The 19,999-nt window shown below is 44.6% G+C and overlaps 1 protein-coding gene across 1 annotated transcript in view; it reads right to left on the reverse strand.

Moving 5' to 3' along the window:
• Dg (Dystroglycan) overlaps window positions 1–19,999 on the reverse strand; it is a 253,094-nt gene that overhangs the window by 117,905 nt on the left and 115,190 nt on the right. The window contains exon 3 of the mRNA XM_076185188.1: window positions 19,093–19,136. Coding sequence (XP_076041303.1) covers window positions 19,093–19,107 — 15 coding nt within the window. The 5' untranslated portion in view covers window positions 19,108–19,136. The remainder of the gene's footprint in view (window positions 1–19,092; window positions 19,137–19,999) is intronic.

Here is a 19,999-nt window from a genome sequence, read left to right on the forward strand (position 1 = left end):
GGCATATCGATTTTTTTGCACCTCTAACATATTTTCAGCTAGTATTCTTACAATAAAAATTGCATTCCTTGTTCCCTTATCTGGTTATTATTATTATATACCAAAGGCTTTTTTTTCCCTTACACGGGGGGTAGCCTCCCCCCAACCTTATCTGGTACAAACCCATATTGTTCATCAGCTATTTCTGGTCTTATTTTGTTTCTTATTCTGTTAGTAATGACTCTTAAGATTATTTTTGTTCAGTGGTTCATGATACTAATTGTTCTATGCTACATTCTAAAGTCCCATGTATTTTTGGTAAAGTTATGAAAACTGACTGGCACATTTGTTCTGTTAATTCCCCAGTTCCATAGACTCTATTGGTTATTTCTGTCATAATTTTAATCCCAAAATCTCCCAAAGCCTCAAACATTTCCGTTGCCATTCCATCTTCTCCTATCGCTTTTCCTTTTGTCATTTTTGATAGTGCTGCTTTTATTTCATCTTCCATTATGTTTGGACCCTCTTCATTAAAAGTCCCCTCTAGTTCTTCCCTTACATCTGCAAAAAGTTCCCCGATGTTTTCTTTCCATCTATCCTTCACTTCATTTTCTTCCATTGCTACTGCCCCATCTTTCTTAAAAATTGCTATACTTTGTGTTTTCTTGTTTTTATTACTTCTTTTACTTTCTCATGCATCTTTCGCTGGTCTTTTCTTTCTTTCTAGGTGTCCAATTTCTATGCATCTTTCATTCACCCATTTTTCTTTTGCTCTTATACATTCCCTATGTACCTTTCTGTTAAGCTCGTTGTATTTTTCTTCATCTTTGTCTTTGTATTTTTTTTCTCTCTTCCATTAATTCATGAATCTCATCTGTCATCCATGGTTTCTTATTTCTTCTTTCTTTTGTTGGTATGATTTCTGACCCCTCTTCCATGGCCTTCTGTAGTGTCGTCCATTGCCACTGAGCTGATCCTACCTCTGTTTCGTCTGCTACATCTTCTAGTATTGCATACCTGTTTTTGACTTCTAAACTGAATTGTTCTCTGATTTCTGTGTTCTTTAATAGTTTCAACTGTTTACTTATACTATGAATTCTCTTTGGTGGTTTCTTTATTTTTATGTTAACTGTAATATGGTCCGAGTTTCCATCTGTCCCTGGATAGGTTTTTACCTGTGTTACTGAGTTTCTGAATCTTCTATTTACTGTTATGTAATCTATTTGGTTCTTATATCTGTCTCCTGGGCTTTTCCATGTATATAATTTGCGTGTGTGGTGTTCGAACCATAGTGTTCATGATGATTTGTCATTTTTCTGTGCACCATTCAAACCCATCTGGTGCCTCTCTCATTTCTGTTTCCAATGCCATACTGTCCTACAATATCCTCGAATATACCTTCCCCTACTTTAGCATTTAAATTCCTCATAATGAATGTACCTTCTTCTTCTTTGCATTATTCCTTTGCTTTTGTTATTTCTTCATAAAAAGTTTCATATCTTATTCTTCACTCTCGTTTGTAGGGGCATATATTTGTATCAGGTTAATATTTAATGTCTTTCCTCTAAGTTTAGCCATTATTACTCTGTCTGAAATGGGCCAATATCCCATGATACATTTGGCTACTGTTTCTGTCATTAATATACCCACACCTCTATGTGCTGTGTCTCCTCCGGAGTATATTAATTGGCTGCCATCCCTCGTCTCCATACAGCCCACCCCAGGCCATCTCACTTCTCCCAATCCCATGATGTCTATTTTCATTCTGTTCATTTCTCTATGTTTGCTAGTTTGCCTGTCTGGTAAAAGGTTCTGATGTTCCATGTAGCGATCTTTATTTTATTTCTAATTCTTTTTGTGCCGTTTGTTTTATTTGCTTTGTGTTGCTTGTTTTAGGGGCAGTCATCACTTGCTGACGGTCAAGGGCCACCTGCTCCTCATAGTCATCTCGACTGGGCGAGGTAACTACTCCATTCCTTCTTTTTCTTTGTCTTGTTTGCTCCATGGTTTCTTGGAAGGTTACGTGGTAAGGTTTCCAGTTTTTTTCCACGCCATAGTTATTGGCTATGAACCTAGCCTTTGCCTGAAAAAACATTCCCTACAAGGCAGCAGGGGGTTTGGATTAAGAATTGTCCTTCTCTTAACTTTTGTCTGAAGAGGCATACTCTACAAGGCAGCAGGGGGTTTGTGTTCAGAGCTGTCCTTCTCTTAGCCTTTACCTAAAGAAGCATATCCTACAAGGTAGCAGAAACCGAATATACCGTCGGTTACTCGGTCACTTGCATGCATTCTGTACGAAACAGGGGGACCACGTGAAGGTAGCATGCAAGCGTTTAGGAGGCCGAAGCTATATGTTATCGGTACTTAAGATTAAAACTTGGCGTAGGACGCATGCACTCCAACTACCCTTACTAGATCACGTGATATAAAAACCAACCAACCCCCCATCCTCCGCATTTCGTTACGTCTTCCATAAGGGCCTGGCCAGGACGCGGCGACCTATACCAAGAGTCGTACCAAGTACCAAGTACCAAGAGTCCTGCAAACTTCGAGCGATACTTGGGAGACGTCAAGTAGCCGTAAGGGGCTCCCATCACGAAAGAGATCGTGATGTCATTAGGGGGATGTCACTTGTGTGCACTTGAAACCCAAAGGGTCTGTCGACGTCCTACTGCCTTCTTGCACTGACGTCGTCGGATGACGTCATAACCCCGTTGACAGAGAACTTCTGTATTGTCGCCAAGTTGCCTCTCAATGGTGGTGATGACCTATGATCTTGTATATTAGGCTCACGCAGGTTCCCGGTAACGAAGAAACCTTGCACGGGGTGCTCAACGTCAAAATACCTTGTCCGGAGTTAACGACAAGCCTATAGTACCGATATGATATTCTATTGAGAACAAAATGCGTACGATGGGCCGGCAGTTGTCACGCAATGTAATTATTATTTTTTTTTCCTTCGGGGTATTGGTGTCCACCCCCGAGTGCCTTACGTAAGGTGAGCATGGAAAAGGGTTCTGGAGACTGCACGGGCGAAAGTCCACAAGTTACAGGACTCGAACCCACAGACCAACACTACTCCCCCCCCCCCACCCCACCCCGTCGCTGGCTGATTTGATGGAGAATTCAATCTCCCTCGGGGTCTGTCGGAGTCTATCGGGGTTTGTCATTTATCCAAGGGCCTGTGAGGACTTAAGGCCCTGTTCGAGATAATTAATTTTATTCTTCTTTTTCTTAGGTTTTACTCGCCTGAGAAGGAGCGTCCCCATTGTGACTTACCTCCTATTAGCTTCTACACCTCATTGAAAAAATATCCACTTTTATTCAAATCATCGCCAGACGATTTTGTTCAAATGAGGGCGGTCCTTGGACTACTCTGATTACCTGTGGTTTGTAGCGACAACAACAATAATAAGATTAATAATCTACACCGATAACGATGAATGATGACAGAACCACAACGAGAGCGAAGAACATTAAACGATTGCCTCTCAACGGCACCTTCACGGCAAACTCAAGTTCTCACATTTAGCAACGTGTTACGTGGCGAGCCAGTGCCAGTGCCCCATTATTGAGAAACCGCTGCTTGATAATACAATCGGGGACGAACCATTTCTGTGACCGAGAGGGACCTGTGTGCAATCTCGCAACGGTTATGCATTTAGCGCTGTCAGTCTGCAATTGCTCTGGGTTAATGCGAGGGAGGAGGAGGAGGAGGATTGGTATTTACAGTGAAAGTGGAAGGAAGGGAAACTGCTACGGGAAGACAAGAAGTAGCAGCATCAAGAGTAAGAGAAGGAATAGAACCAGGAGGAAGAGGAGGAGGAGGAACAGCAGCAGCAGCAGGAGGAAGATTACGAGAGGAAGGAAAAGGACCAGCAGAGAAAGAGCAGGAGGTGGTGGAGGTGGAGGAGGAGGAGGAGGAGGAGGAGGAGGAGGAGGAGGAGGAGGAGGAGGAGGAGGAGGAGGAGGAGGAGGAGGAGGAGGCGGCGAAGGAGCATGAGCACTAGGAGTAGGGGTGAGTCCTCTTACACAACCACATGAGCAGCGCGGCCCTGACCACGGCCGCATTTGAGGTCTACAACTTCGAAGGCATCAGGGGAGCTCCTTAAGGAAACGCTTCTTGCACGTGTTCACCCTCTTCGTGAAGTCTCGTTCGTAGGAGACCCCCCCGCCTTTCAAGCTTGAGTCCGCCCCACCCACCCCCTATCCCCGTCACCCATCCTCTCCTCTACAAAATAGTCTGTCCTTACCCAAAACAACATCTGTGAAAATGCGTCACTGAGCTGAAGGGGTTAATAACTACGTGTTCAAGAAGCTACGGCTACATCATTAAGCCCTTTCCCTAGGTTAGGTTAAATTCAGGTTAAGCCCGTCCCCTAAGGTGACGCTCATTAAATATATTATTCTGGCTGCCGCCAGGCGATTCTATTCATCTTGGGAAAGGAATTAAAATCCTCTTCGCTACGTCTACACACTCTTGATGAGATCTCTCGATAGATTTCGTTCAGGATAACACTCAATGATTGTTCAATTGTCCGAAGGCAAGGCAGGACCCCCGCGCTGAAGGGGACCTGAGGGTCTCGGCCCTGCATCCCCCTTCGTTAACCTTCAGCGGGTCCCGAATTCGAGAGCAACTTGTTCCTATTAGCAAGAACTGGAGGTCTTCCTCGTCTCGACCAAGGGCGAGCTGGGCTGGAGGCATAGCATTTAAGAGGTCGCTAAGAGATGCAACTCGACACTTCTCTACCCTCTCCCTCCACTCGCATTCCTTGGCCCTTGTTCACACGATCTAAAGTTACTGTCCATTGCCACTATCATGCCCTCTACTACTAGCGGTACCTATTCTCTCTCTCTCTCTCTCTCTCTCTCTCTCTCTCTCTCTCTCTCTCTCTCTCTCTCTCTCTCTCTCCCTCCCTCTCTCTCTCAAGACACACCTCGCCCTCGGGTCTATCCCATCCTCTTTATAACTGTAGCACACTTTACTGATTTTATTCTGGCCTGCGTCAAGCAATTTTAGCAGAGGGTGAATAGAGATTGAGGCTATCTCGATAAACGGCTCCCAACCTGCGGCGCCCTTTACATATTCTGTTATGGCTAGCACCAAACCATTTTATTCAGTAGAGTTCAGGACGCCCGGATGATGAGACTCACTTCAAAGCAATGGCACACTCTACAGGCTTTGCCCTGGCTGGCACCTGCTGGCACTTCATTTGGTATAGAGGGGCGCGAGGGACCACGACCCCGTTCACTAAGGGATCTGCGGATCCCTTGTAATGACATACACTGCTATGTCACCCTTCCCTGAATCATATCACGCCTCTTCAACATGCTCTTTCCCGCCTTCAGGCACGTGTACACCCTTCGTTCTCGTACTTATACTACAACAGGGCGTTCTTGCATGTCCGAGGTCGCAAAAGCGCTTTTGTGCAACGGATCACCACGCCCCTCACTGGTATACTGCTTATACAAACGCTGAATGAAGTATAGTAACCATTATAACTATCACAGTAGTGCCAGACCACAAAATGTCAAATATATATGTGTATACACACACACACACACACACACACACACACACATATATATATATATATATATATATATATATATATATATATATAACGTAGAAACCACTGTTGGAGTTATTGACAAATGTGTGATTACATTTTTCACCTGTAAAATATATATATATATATATATATATATACATATATATATTATATGTATATATATACACATATATATATATAATATATACATATATATATATAAATATATATATATATACATATATATATACAGTATATATATATACATACATATATATGCTAATAAGAACACGGGTACGTGTGTTCACTTATGCAAAGTAGACCACTTGGAAAAAAGAAACTAACGAAGCAGAGCGCTTTCGTATATTACATCTTCAGTGCAACAAGTACATAGTGATAGGAATACATAGTAAATATATACATGATACAAAGGAACAAGGACAGTTTCAAACTGTCCTTGTTCCTTTGTATCATGTATATATTTACTATGTATTCCTATCACTATGTACTTGTTGCACTGAAGATGTAATATACGAAAGCGCTCTGCTTCGTTAGTTTCTTTTTTCCAAGTGGTTTACTTTGCATACATATATATATATACATATATATATGTGTGTGTGTGTGTGTGTGTGTGTGTGTGTGTGTGTGAGAGAGAGAGAGAGAGAGAGAGAGAGAGAGAGAGATAGGGAAAAGGAGAAAGAGAGAGAGGAGAGAGAGAAGGGAGGGATAGAGAAAGCGAGCGAGAGAGAAATACATACTAGTAAAGTTTTTATGTCGGAGAGGTGCAACAGCCATGCAATGAAACTGTGTCGCGAAGAAAAGAATGAGGAGCAGTGCAATACACAATCCGCCCCATCTCAAGAGACATTGTATGCATGCATGCATTATCAACATATTTCTTTCTTTTTTAATGGGGGGGGGCAGCACACACGGGACTTATTCGCAGGGAGTGCTCAAGAGAATATAAATTTATCATAAAAATGTGCAATACTAAGAAGGGCTCGAACCCCGTATCCCGGGCGAGCATCAAATCATCCATAAGAGGTATTCAGTGCCAGATGCATCAAGCCCGGCGTCTTCAGCGTCGATCACAACATTCAACATCGATCACAGTTGGTTGCCAGAACGATCACACTATTGTGGCAACTTTGGCACTCGGGAGGATTCCTCATCTACTGAGGTGCCACCTAGGGCAGTCGTCGTGGCGGTTCGATTACTCGGGTTGTAATATCAGGTTCTGGGTTCGAGTTCTCGGACATTTTTTTTTCTTTCTTTTTAGGGTCGCCACTGTAAAGTCCACAAATCCGATTGCTGTCATACAAAGGGCCTGGTTCGAGTCCTGCATTGCGAGTGTGGGGAGACCGATTAAAAAAAAAGTCCTTACTGGCAACACATAAAGAGGGTTCTGCATGCCACCCCCTTGCACCTTTCACGTAAACGGTTGTGATGCCCCTGTGCAAGTACAAAAGAAAGAAAATATATATAAAATAAAAATAAAAAGTCCACCACTATGCCTACTACTATCACCACCACCAAGTCACCTTCTCCATCCTTTCCCCATTTCTCCATCACCACCACCATTTCCACCACCGCTCCGGCTTCTGTTGACTCCTCCACACCCTCAACTTCCTTTTCTCGTTCATTTCCAAGTCCTGCTGAGACAAACGCCGCCAAGCCATTTTATTAATTGGCGGACCCCCTGGCCAATACGGGGTCTCGATCGATCAAGACCCCATTCAGCCGAGGGTGTAAACCCTCGGCGGCTGAATAAAATCGTCTGGCACTAGCCACCCCCCCCCTCTTCCCGCCCCACGGCCAGGACAGCGACTATCATCATCCGCCCTCTTGTCATAAATCTATCTCCCAGGGTTCGATGTTTTTAGCCATTTTCCATGTTTTTAGCCATTTATAACGTTACTCTCATGACAACAAGGCACAGCCGGCATAACGGCATTGAGAAAACAAAGGAAAAAATAAAATATTAGGTTACTGCTCATAATAAACTTTGATCATAAAAATATAAATCCCACTAATACATGAAACGGGGATGACCTTGTTAAATCGTACATCGATACTAAATTCTCAGAATCTCATATAATTACACACCCCTTATTCATCCATCAATACATTATATATATACACATATATATACATATATATACATATATACATATATATATACTTTTTTTTTTTTTTTTTTTTTTAAACCCCCGGTAGCCTTGGTTGATGATCCATGAGACAGCATGTTGTACCAAGACCACGAGAAACTGGTTCGGCTCCCCAAAATCCTTCGCCGTGCCCGTCTGTACAAGACCGCCGCTCAATTTACCATAAACTATCACCATGGCAAGGTGATATGTACACACTCCATACAGTATGGTGCCAAGCCCAATATGTTTCCTGTACGGTCACGTAGCATAGGGTGCCACCGCTATGGCATACCATGACGGCACGGTACAAGAAAACCTGCCATGAACAATGGGACCACATGGCCTGGTTATCTTCGTTTCATTCCACGAATTATGTAGAACAGTGCCAAAGAATGGCTCCCTACTGCAGGCGCGTAGCGTGACCTAGGCAAAGCGTGACCTGTTTTATGTAAGAAAAACCTTAGTAAACTGATTAACGGCTCTTTACTGTCGACCGTTGGCCAAGGAGGCACGCAAGCGCCCCTATAAAGACAACCCCCATTCTCCCCCTCCCCATGGCCCTCTCTCAGGTCAGTTCGACGAAAAGCTCAAACGGAGCTCAAACCTATGACATTTACGGTGTCAAAGGTTCGTCTTGACCCTTCGACAGGCACTCTTATCAAAGTATGTGACACTTCGTCACTGCTTACTCTGCCCTCCCCCTCCCCCACTCTCTCTGTCCTGCTATTTCTGGTCTTGTGTCTTGTGTCTGGCAGTTTCTTGCGAGGCCTCTTGAATATCCTCTAGAGTGGGCCTTCGATGAGGCACACAACTCGTGTACTGTACCTGGCTTTCCTCACACGGACATCTATGACAAGTTCTCCCCACCCTCCTCCTCCTCCTGATTTCCCCCCCAGGCAGTTCCTTTTCTTCTTTCTTCTTTCTTCTTCCTTCTCCTCCAGGCAGGCTCTCCTTCGGACAAGTTCTCCCCCTTCATCAAATATTTTTCCTCTTTCAGGCAGTTCATGTTCCTCCTCCTCCTCCAAGTAGGCTTTCCTTCAGACAAAATCTTCTCCTTCAGATATTTTTCATCCTCTTTCTTCTCCTCCAGGCAGGTTCTCCTGCTTCAAGCAGGTCCTCTGGCTCCGTTCCATCTCCCGTTATCCAACATCCGGCACCTGCACTCCGCCAGTGTCATTTGAGGTGGCACTGGGGTGCCAGCCTCCCCTTATCGCTGATTACAAGCAGGCCTGGCACTCTCATGGCACCGCCGTATAATCCACACAACCCATCGTGTAAACACTTGGTTCCCCGAGAGCATTCCGGTGCCCCGCAGCCCTTATGCCACGTGAGGATAAGGGTGAGTTGTGCTTACGTCAAGGCGGGCCTTGGCTTCCTCGCGGCGCGTCGCCCGTATTACTTGCGTTAACAAAGGCTGCATATCGCGCCACATGACGTAACAAGGACTGCAAAGGAGGGGTGGTGGGGTCTGCGGTTCCCGTCCAACAGAGGAAAGTGTGAAGGATGAGGAGGATCAACACTCGGGGGCGAAATCATGGGCTAATTCGCCGCCTCAGTGCCTGTAATACGCATCACTAAACTCAGACCAACCAAGGCCACTTCTAAGGACCCCATCCACGGTACGAACTGGTCTTGAGGCCGCCGGACAGATCTGATGAATCCGACCAGACTTGATCGTGTATAGGTTTGTTCGACCGACGATCCTATCTGGTCGGATCCGACCATATCTGTCCGGCGGCCTCAAGACCAAATTGTACTGTGGATGGGGGCCCTTGGAGCTTCAAGTTAACTTTTACAGCCAAATAAAATCGCACGGCGGCAACTAAAATAAACGAATACGATCGTAAAATCTAAAAAGAGGTAAGTAATCTACAATGGTCATCCACTAGCCCCCAACAGCTATATGTATGACCTTACGCCATGAGGCGGTTAGCCGCATCAGAGGTCGTCACCTTTGCCTTAGGTCCTCGGACCTCCTGAGTCAACACAAGCCACTCTGGTAGTACAAGGTACGAACGGAACCAAATTGTTACTCGGCACACACCGTCTAACCGCCTCTATGATCAAATCCTTTATATCGACAATGCTAAATCATTTGCGTATACACCAGTAAAGCAGTTTACAAAATGTAGAGTACATCGGCTCATTGGTACAGCGGTACCGTTCTCAATGGTTAATTCAGCGATCAGAGTTCGAGTCCCGCCCTGGCCTGACAAAATTTCCAACTCTGGTGGGCATGGAGGTAGGTAGGTAGGTAGGTGTGTGTGTGTGTGTGTGTGTGTGTGTGTGTGTGTGTGTGTGTGTGTGTGTGTGTGTGTGTGTGTGTGTGTGTCTGTGTGCGTGTGTGTGTGTATGTGTGTGTGTGTCTGTGTGTGTGGGCGTGTGTGTGTGTGTGTGTGTGTGTGTGTGTCTGTGTGCGTGTGTGTCTGTGTGTGTGGGCGTGTGTGTGTGTGTGTGTGTGTGTGTGTGTGTGTGTGTGTGTGTGTGTGTGTGTGTGTGTGTGTGTGTGTGTGTGTGTGTGTGTGTGTGTGTATTCACTTGGTCTTTGGATCACGTGTTGGACTCGTGATCGACAGCTATTTCCCTCCTGGAAGAGAGCTCAGAGCTCGTAGGTCCGATCTATGGGTAATGCTATGACCTTGCACACACACACACCCCCAACTCCCCGCCCACGAGAGTCAGAGTAACGACCCGAGGCACAGCGATACCGAAATAATTTCGGCCCTGGGCAGGATTCGAACTGGGTGCTGGGAGCATTTCTGCTTCCCAGTTCAGCGCTCTACCAACTATGCCACCGAGTCGGTGTGTGTGTGTGTGTGTGTGTGTGTGTGTGTGTGTGTGTGTGTGTGTGTGTGTGTGTGTGTGTGTGTGTGTGTGTGTGTGTGTGTGTGTGTGTGTGTGTGTGTGTGTGTGTGTGTGTGTGGTCACAACATTACCCATATATAGGACCATATATGAGCTCTGAGATCTCGTCCGATAGGGTAATAGCTGACGATCACGAGTCCAACACGTGATTCAATACCGTGGTGAGTCCCAAGTGTCTAAACTCCAGTTCAGAGGTAATCGATATTTCTTTTTTAAATTACTAAACTAATCCCGACAACCGAATCGGTGGGGGTAAACCAACTTCAGCTACTGGACCTTGCTGTGGAGGTGCTGCGTCTTCTTGCATTGGTTCTTACCTGTGCAATAGGCAGGGGGAAGAAGTGGCCCTTTACTTACAAGGAGCTAAAACGAAATGGGGAACAAATGGGTGTAGGCTGGGTGTGGGATGGGATGGGATGGGGTGCATGACTTGTCTGGCTACTTTATAAAAGGGGAGAAACCTTTTGGTACATAGATAAGACCGCCAGGAGGAGTTTCAAATGTAAATCGCAATCGCGTGGCACTATCCAGACCAGACTCTTCATCGAGTACCAAAATGGCACTCGATGAAGCCCTTGAAAGGCAAGCCAGCTTCGCAGGATTTTCTCCTCACCCTCCCCAAAGTCTCTATAACCACATCTATACATGCACCTACCAATTAACATTTTAGCCATGCTGAAGCATCGCGTTGCATCCTCAATAGGGTGACACCCCTTACCGAGTTTGATCCAGCTAAGAACAAGCGAATCTGCGGAGGTTGATGCGCTCTCCTACCTGAAAGAGGGTTCGATGCACCTCCTAGGATCGAGGCCAACACCATCCCCTCTTCCAGCCCCCTTTAAAATTGCATAAAATCGCCTGTCCTTAAGGCGTTATCACACAAAGGGCTATTTTTCCTCCGACTGCTGGAACAGATTTACAGCCCGCAGCTTTCGGGAAGAAATCTGATATGTTGGAGGAAAATAATTTTCCTCCAGCTATGTAAATTATTGAGAAAACAAAATAGTTTGCCCTTTAGTGATTTTAAGGCGGAAAAAGTTCTGAAGGTGGGCAGTACCGCCGATCAATCGAAGGTTGGAGGAAAAATAGCCCAGTGTGATATCCCTTTTAGCCGGAACGCATTGTGTTACTGCGTTGACGGGGTTAAGCGACTCCAGGCACTCTTTCCCATTAGGGCTTTTCCCCTGGGGGCACCTGCAACAACTCATGGGCTGTCGCTGGTCTGACATCAGCCCGGGGTTCCCCTTGATAGGACGGGGCACCACCCCCGGGTCCCCAACTTGGCAACAAGGACGCAGCACCCCGCGCACTTGCATCTACAAATGGGCTGTGTCGTTCTAATCAAAGCCTCGTGACTTCGCATTAAGTGCCACTCGAGGAGGAGCGGCACCGCTATCAACTCCCCCTCCCCGACCTCCTCAGGCCCTGGCAATGGCACTGGGAATGGTTCTGTCTCCTGCCTGCGGTCCCTGTAGACGTAGCATGACATCACTGCCATGGCGAAACAAGTCCCAGGCATTTATTCAGTTGTCATATTAATGACAATAACGATCAATAAGAAATACATGAATTATATTGTTTTTACTGTTGTTGTCATTCGCGAGGTCATCAGCACGATCCTTTCAATGATCAGCAAATTTGCTGTTTTTCATACAGTGTATATATATATATATATATATATATATATATATATATATATATATATATACACACACACACACATACATACGCACATACTCATATACATGTACATGCACACACGTACGCATACACACTCAAACAAAACACACACAAAAGGATTTACAAAGGATTACATAGGCGGAGCATGCCGACAGGAGACCTTTTGGTCCATAACTAGGTCCGATGCGAAAAAATATATAATAATGACAAATAAATAAAAAATAAATAAAAAATTATAATAATAAAAATAATAATAAATAAAATAATTTAATGCATAGGTATAGTTAAACAATAAACAAACAGGTAAATAGTACATACATACCAAGACTTTTCCCCCCTTACAAGGGAGGTAGCCAAAAAAGAAAAGGCATAAAATCATTCCCACCCATTCCATCCCTGAATACACTCCACACCCCTCCACCCTCCCTCTCATCTTAGCACCTCCTGGATGACGGGTCATCCCTGCACATTGTCCACTGCCCTGGGTCAGAAGCAGTGTCGCAAGACACAGCTCATCCACAGTAAATAATGATAAATTAACAGATAAATTATAATAAATGAAAATCAAGCAAATAATAAACAGGCAAATGATAACAAACAAATAAACAATATAAAATATATGACAGTCATTACAGTATCTTACTTAGGTGTATATCTAAACGAATCTTAAAACTTCGAACTGAACTACATTGCTCTACCTCTGCAGGAAGTTTATTCCATTCATTTACTACACGGTTGGCGAAGTTGTTTCTACCCACTTCCAAATTAAATCTATTTCCTGACAGTCTGAGACCATTATTTCTTGTCGGATTCTCAGTTTAAATTTTTTGTCACTTTTGATGTCAATCCCCTTTAGAATCTTAAAGACATGTATCAAGTCACCAGTGAGCCTACGCTTTTTAAGGGAAAACAGATTCATATGTTTTAGTCGGTTTTCGTATGATTTAATTTTGATATTTGGAATAAGTTTTGTGGCTCGCCATTGCACTTTTTCCAATCACACACACACACACACTCGCACACACACACGTGCGCGCGCACACTGAGAGCGACAGAAAAATATAATTTGGATCAGAGAGACAGGACGCAACGCCCAAATATATAACCATTCGATTTGTGGGCCCCAATTTGGGAGGAGGAAAAGCCCTTGGCGTTAGACAACCTATCATCTCGGTATATCAGATCTTCACACACACACACACACACACACACACACACACACACACACACACACACACACACACACACACACACACACACACACACACTTGGAACAAACTGGACAATGAAATAGTATGCGCAAAAACCATTCATGAGTTTAAAAACAAACTAGACACTGCGAGATACAAAGGCGGGACATCACGAGCATAGCTCCCCTTCCCGCAAAATACAACTAGGTAAATACACACACACACACACACACAACACACACACAAAAGTGAAGGATGCAGTCGATGTAGATCATGCTCTCGCGCGTGTATGTGTATGTGTGTGTGTATGTGTGTGTGTGTGTGTGTGTGTGTGTGTGTGTGTGTGTGTGTGTGTGTGTATGTGCGTGCGTATATGTATTTACCTAGTTGTATCTTACGGGAAGGGGAACTATGCTCGTAGTGTCCCGTCTTTGTATCTCGCAGTGTCTAGTTTGCTCTTAAATTCGTGTATAGTTTTTGCACAAACTATTGTTTCGTCCAGTTTGTTTCAGACATCCACCGCTGTGTGGAAAACTTTTTTTTTCAGATCTCTTCTATAACTGTCCTTTTTGAGTTTCTTCTTATGTCCCCTTGTATTTCTCTTATCCCAATTTAGTGAGTCCTCTCTATCAAGGATTCCCATGCCTTTCATGATTCTGTAGATGAGCAGCAGGTCACCTCTTTCTTTTCTTTGTTCCAGAGTCGGTAAACTCAGTTTTGATAATCTCTCCTCATATGACAGGTTTGAAAGTGTTGGAACCATCTTCGTAGTTGCTCTCTGGATTCTTTCAATCTCCATTATATTCTTTTTGGTACTGGGTGACCATAGTGTCACAGGATACTCCAGTCTAGGCCTTATTGGTGTGACTAGTATTTTTTTTTTTTTTTTTTTTACAGTTTCTTCGCCCAAATAGGTAAAGGCCACCTTTATTGATCTTAGTAAGTTGTAGGATTGTCTGACAATTTTGTTTATCTGTTTATCAGGGGTCATGTCATTTGTGATGATTACTCCCAGATCCTTTTCAGATTTCACTTTCTTTACTTCCTTCGTTCCGATTTTATATTGTCCTGATATTCTTTTTTACTTTTTCCGAATTATGTTTACTTCCCACTTCTGACTCCATTTCCAAACCGCAGCGATTCACAATCCGTTTCAGTATTCACTTTCCTCAGCAATTTAGCATCGTCTGCAAAGAAGCTCTTCAACTTTTATGATCATTCCCACACTATTTATACCCTCTGTAACCTTCGTCACATTTATTTTTTTCTTGGCCAGAAACACGACTCCACCGCCCTGTTTCTCGTCTCTATTTTTAATCCAATGATTATATACCCATGTCCAACATTATTTGGTGGTAATGGACCCCTTAATTTGGTCTCTGCGATTCCCATTATGTCTGTTTTTTCTTCTGATAGGTAATCATTTAGTTCACTTAATCCTGAGATCAATCTGGCAATGTTAGTATAAGTCACTTTTAATTTTTTTCCTTCTCCACCTCGTTTTCTGTTTCTTTCGTTTCTCTTACCCGAGCATACCACCATTTTCTCAGCGTCATGTCTAAGACTCTCCAATAGGACTCCTTTCTTTCGGCCCCATTTCTCTTCGCATTTTTTTTTCGCTTCATCTCTCTTTTTTTTTTTTTTCTTATTTCTTTCTCTTTCCTCAACATTCACTTCTCTTTTCATCCATATATTGTTGTAGTGCACTCTTTGATAACTTTCCTGATTTTGCTAGTATGTCTTCTACTACCATTTGTGACCTTAATTTTATCTTTAGAGGTCGATTTCTTTCTTTTGAATATTGTGTGTGTGTGTGTGTATTCACCTCGGATCTGCTGCAGCCTCTTTTCGAGACAGCCAGACACCACCCTACGGCAGTGAGCTCAGAGCTCATTATTAGCAGATCTATGGGTAGGTCTAAGACCACTCACACTCCACCCACCGGGAATGCAAGGTCACAACTCCTTGACTAACGTCCCGTACCTACTCGCTGCTAGGTGAACAGGGGCTACACGTGAAAGGAGACAAACCTAACTTGTCTCCGCCCGGCCGGGGAATCGAACCCCGGTTCTCCGGCTTGTGAGGCCAGTACCTTACCAATCCGCCACCGGGCCGTGTGTGTGTATGTGTGTGTGTGTGTGCATGTGTGTGTATTTACCTAGTTACATTTTACGGGAAGAGAGCTATGCTCGTAATGACCCGCTTTTGTATCTTTCAGTGTCCAGTTTGATATTAAATTCTTGTATAGTTTTTGCACTCACTGTTTTCTCATTCAATTTGTTCCAGATATTTACCACTTTGTGTGGAAAGCTATTCTTTTTCAGATCTCTTCTGTAACTATTCTTTTTAAGTTTCTTTTCATGTCCTCTTGTTTTTCTTTTCTCCCACTTTAATAAATCATCTCTATCAAGGACTTCCGTCCCTTTCATAATTATGTATATGGTTAGTAGATCTCCTCTTTCTCTTCTTTGTTCCAGGGTTGGTAGTTCGAGTTTGCTCAATCTTTGTTCATATGTCAATTTGGAGAGTGTTGGTGCCATCTTTGTCGTTGCTATTTGAATTCTTTCTAATTTCTTTATGTTCTTATTAGTGTGTGTGTGTGTGAATAACCACGTGATCGATAGTTATTAACCTCCCGGATGAGAGTTCAGAGCTCGTATGACCGATCTATAGGTAATACTGTGACCTTACATGCACACACACACCCAACTCCCCGCCCACGACAGTTGGAGTAACACCCCACAGCGCAGCGATACTGAAATAATTTCACCCCTGGGCGGGAGTCGAACCCGGACCGCCGTAGTGGCAGGCGAGAACTCTAACCACAGCGCCACGACGTGTGTGTGTGTGTGTGTGTGTGTGTGTGTGTGTGTGTGTGTGTGTGTGTGTGTGTGTGTGTGTGTGTGTGTGTGTGTGTGTGTGTGTGTGTGTGTGCACGAACGATTATCTTGCACTTGCTGTCAGCGTGGCTTTTCCTTTGTGGTTTATTTCCTGCCCCTAACAAGCACAGGTTCTCAACCTCGGTGTCTAGGGACTATCACGGGGAAGGAGACTGGGGAACATTGTACGTTTCCAGGGTCCATTTCCCCCATCATGAGGAAGAATTCTGGAAAATTTGCACGTTTCCAAGGTCCTTTTCCTCCATCACGGGGAAGGATCCTGGGGAACTGGCACATTTCCAATGTCCTTTACCTCCATCATGGGGAAGAATTCTGGGGAACTTGCACATTTCCAAGGTCCTCCCCCCTCCCCACCATCACGGGGAAGGATCATGGGGAACTTGCAAGTTTCCAGGAACTTTTCCCCCATCACGGGGAAGGATGCTGATGAACTTACACATTTCCAGGGACTTTTCCCCCAAACGCGTCCATCGCGAGTAAAGGGACACGAATCCACTCAGCCGGGTCCTTCGACTCCTGGCCCACCCCCGCCTCCTTGTGGTGATAATGGTACAGATGGTGTTAGCGCGTGGAGGGGTCGAGGGAGCTGATGTAGGGCCAGGAGAGGAGGTGGTAAGAGTGCGAGCGGGTATGGTGAGTTGGTGGTTTGAATATCGCCTGCTTTTGTTTATTTACTTGTATATGATATTGCATTCCTTTACATTGATACGAGGGTGGCCGCAGACTCATGCACCTCTGTTTGTGGTGGAGGAAAGGAGAAGGGTGGGCGGAGGAGTGGAGGGAGACAGGCGGAAGGGACGGGGCAAAAGTGACCAAAGATGTATACGAAGGTATGTGGAGATCAAAAGGAAATACTTAAAATGATTTGACGGTGGGGTGTTGGGTGGCGGATGATGTCGGTATACATAATACATTGCATTTTTGTTTTTCGTACTTTCTCAACAAACTATTCGAGACGTGTTGCAGCCGTTATTGTGAAAATGTCATGCAGATTAGCTCATTCGTTCTCCACTATTGGTATAAGAAACGAAACAGTAACCAGTGTGTCTTTCACAACAAAGGTGGCGATGCTGCGGTCACAGACACAGACAGACTATTGATTTTCTGTCCCAGGTCTTCTGTAACAAGCTCGGACAAGAACACGGATACAACTTGCGGGTGATGTAGGTCGCTTTCCTTTAGAACGGATGTTCCACCAAGAAGGACTCGAACAACGTCCAATCAACGGGGGCCGATGTGTGTGCTCAATGAAATGAGGTTACCTCACTGTACATCCGGACTATGTGCATCATTGCGGGTACCTCAACCTAGCTTGGAACTATGCAAATGGGTCTTTTGAGTTTTTAATGTATATGCATTAGCTCTCTTGCTATGAAAATGTAAACAAAACTACTAATGCAACAAGATATATTTACAGGATTCTCTTTCTCTCTCTCTCACTCATTCACTCTCTCTCTCTCTCTCTCTCACACACACACACACACATACACACACGCCCGGGTTCGAATCATACCCAGGGCTGAAATAATTTCAGTATCGCTGCGCTTCGAGTCGTTACTCCAACTCTCGTGAGCGGGGAGTTGGGGGTGTGTGTGCGTGTAAGGTCACAGCATTACCCATATATCGGTCATACGAACTCTGAGCTCTCTTCCGGGAGGGAAATAGCTGTCGATCACGAATCCAACACGTGATCCGAAAGGCCAAGGTGAATCTCTCTTTCGCTCTCTCTCTCTCTCTCTCTCTCTCTCTCACACACACACACACACACACACACACACACACACGGGTCAGGTTCGGGTATGTGTCGCATCGGCTGAAGCTTTAACACTTGAACACGGTGGCCATACTTTCTATATTTTGATCTGGGGCACACACAGGCACCGCGAGTCTGGACTTCGTCCTCTACATGGATAAAATCGCCTGGACAGATAATCAACAAATCATGGTGCTGAAAGAAATTAACCTGATATTTCCCTTTCGTTTTCATCATTCAATAAATCAGACAATAAACTTTGGTATTTCCTTCTCCTCCCCCTCCCATCTACCTACCTCTTAGCTAATCCTCTCATCCCCTGTCGTCCCACTTCCTCCTCCTTTGCCTCTGTTCTTCCTCTCCCTCCAGATCCTTCTCTTCCTCCTCCTCTTCCTCTTCATCATCCTCCTCCTTCTCTATATCTTTGTCATTCATCCCACCCGCATCCCTCCTCCTCCTCCCTTCCCTCACCCTCCTCCTTCGTCTCTTTTTTTTTTTTCCTCACCCTCTCACCTCCGCCTGTTTTTCCTTCTCCGCCAACTTTTCTTTCCCCTCCCCTCATCCTTCTCTCCCCATCACCTCTTCCTCCCTTCTCCCACCTCCTCCTCCTCCTACCTTTCCCTCCTCCTCCTCCTCCTCCCCCTTCCCCCTCCTCCCCTTTCGTCTCCTTTTCCTCCTCCCCCCACCTCCGCCTCTTTTTCCTCCTCTGCATACTTTTCCTCCCACTCCTTATCTCCTTCCCTCCTCCTCACCCCCTCCTCCTCCGTCGTCTCCATTTCCTCCTCCCCCCACCTTCGCCTCCATTTCCTTCTCCTACTCTTCCTCCTCCTCCTCACCTCCTTCCCTCCCCAGCCCTCCACCGACCTCCTCCTCCTCCCCTCCCCAATCTCCTCCTCCCTCCCCCCACCTCCGTCTACTTCTCCTCCTCTTCCTCTTCCTCCTTCTCCTCCTCCCCAGCGGGCCCTGGCAACACGATGATCATCCTAGGTTACCGGAGGGCAGCTTCCGGCGCCGTCCTCTCACCTCTGCCATCACCATAGCAACCGATCCAACGGCCGGCCGTATACCTGCAAGGAAACAAGACTCTTAGAGTGCATTGCACTTGCTTCCATGACATGTGCTCATACACAGATGATTTACATGAATTCAAATCTAAATGCCATGATTGCAAATCAAGAATACAACCTAAGTTGGACCTGTGCATCTTGTATACAACGAGGCACACACACACAGACACACACATATATAAACTGTAAAAATAAAGTAAAGTATATATATATATATATTATATACATATATATATATATTTATTATACATATATATATACATATATATATATATATATATATTTATTATACATATATATATACATATATATATATATGTATATATATATATATATATTATACATACACACGCGCGCGCGTGCGTACTCACGCACACTGTATGTCACATCGGCAAGGGCTCTACAGAGCTAGAGGGTCCTTCGCGTTCCCTTTCCCTTCCTTTATAATTTCGACGGATCGTTGCTCTCATACAAGAGAGACGACTTCCTCCTTTCTTCCTCTAGCGCAGACACTTCCCAACTTGGTCTTCACCTGGTCCTCCTCCTCTTCTTTCGGCGAGTTTTTCCTTCTTTTCGTGTTGGTGGAATGTTCGAGTTGGCAACCTAACCCTACTCTGTTATTAATTCGTTACCCTTTTCTGTTATCGGTAATTTCGTAACATTCTGTTATTACTGGTTATTTCATAACTCTCTTCTCTTATTTACTCGTTATTTCATAACATTCTTCTGTTACTGGCTATTTTTAACCCTCTTCTGTTATTGGTTATTTCAGTTGACGTCGGATACATGAAGATTTGTCTTATTGTTGTTGTTGTTATTATTATTATTATTATTATTATTATTATTATATATATATATATATA

The sequence above is a fragment of the Oratosquilla oratoria genome, chromosome 5 (genome assembly GCF_046742065.1).
Source record: "Oratosquilla oratoria isolate Oo_2021 chromosome 5, ASM4674206v1, whole genome shotgun sequence".
Lineage (NCBI taxonomy): Eukaryota > Metazoa > Arthropoda > Malacostraca > Stomatopoda > Squillidae > Oratosquilla > Oratosquilla oratoria.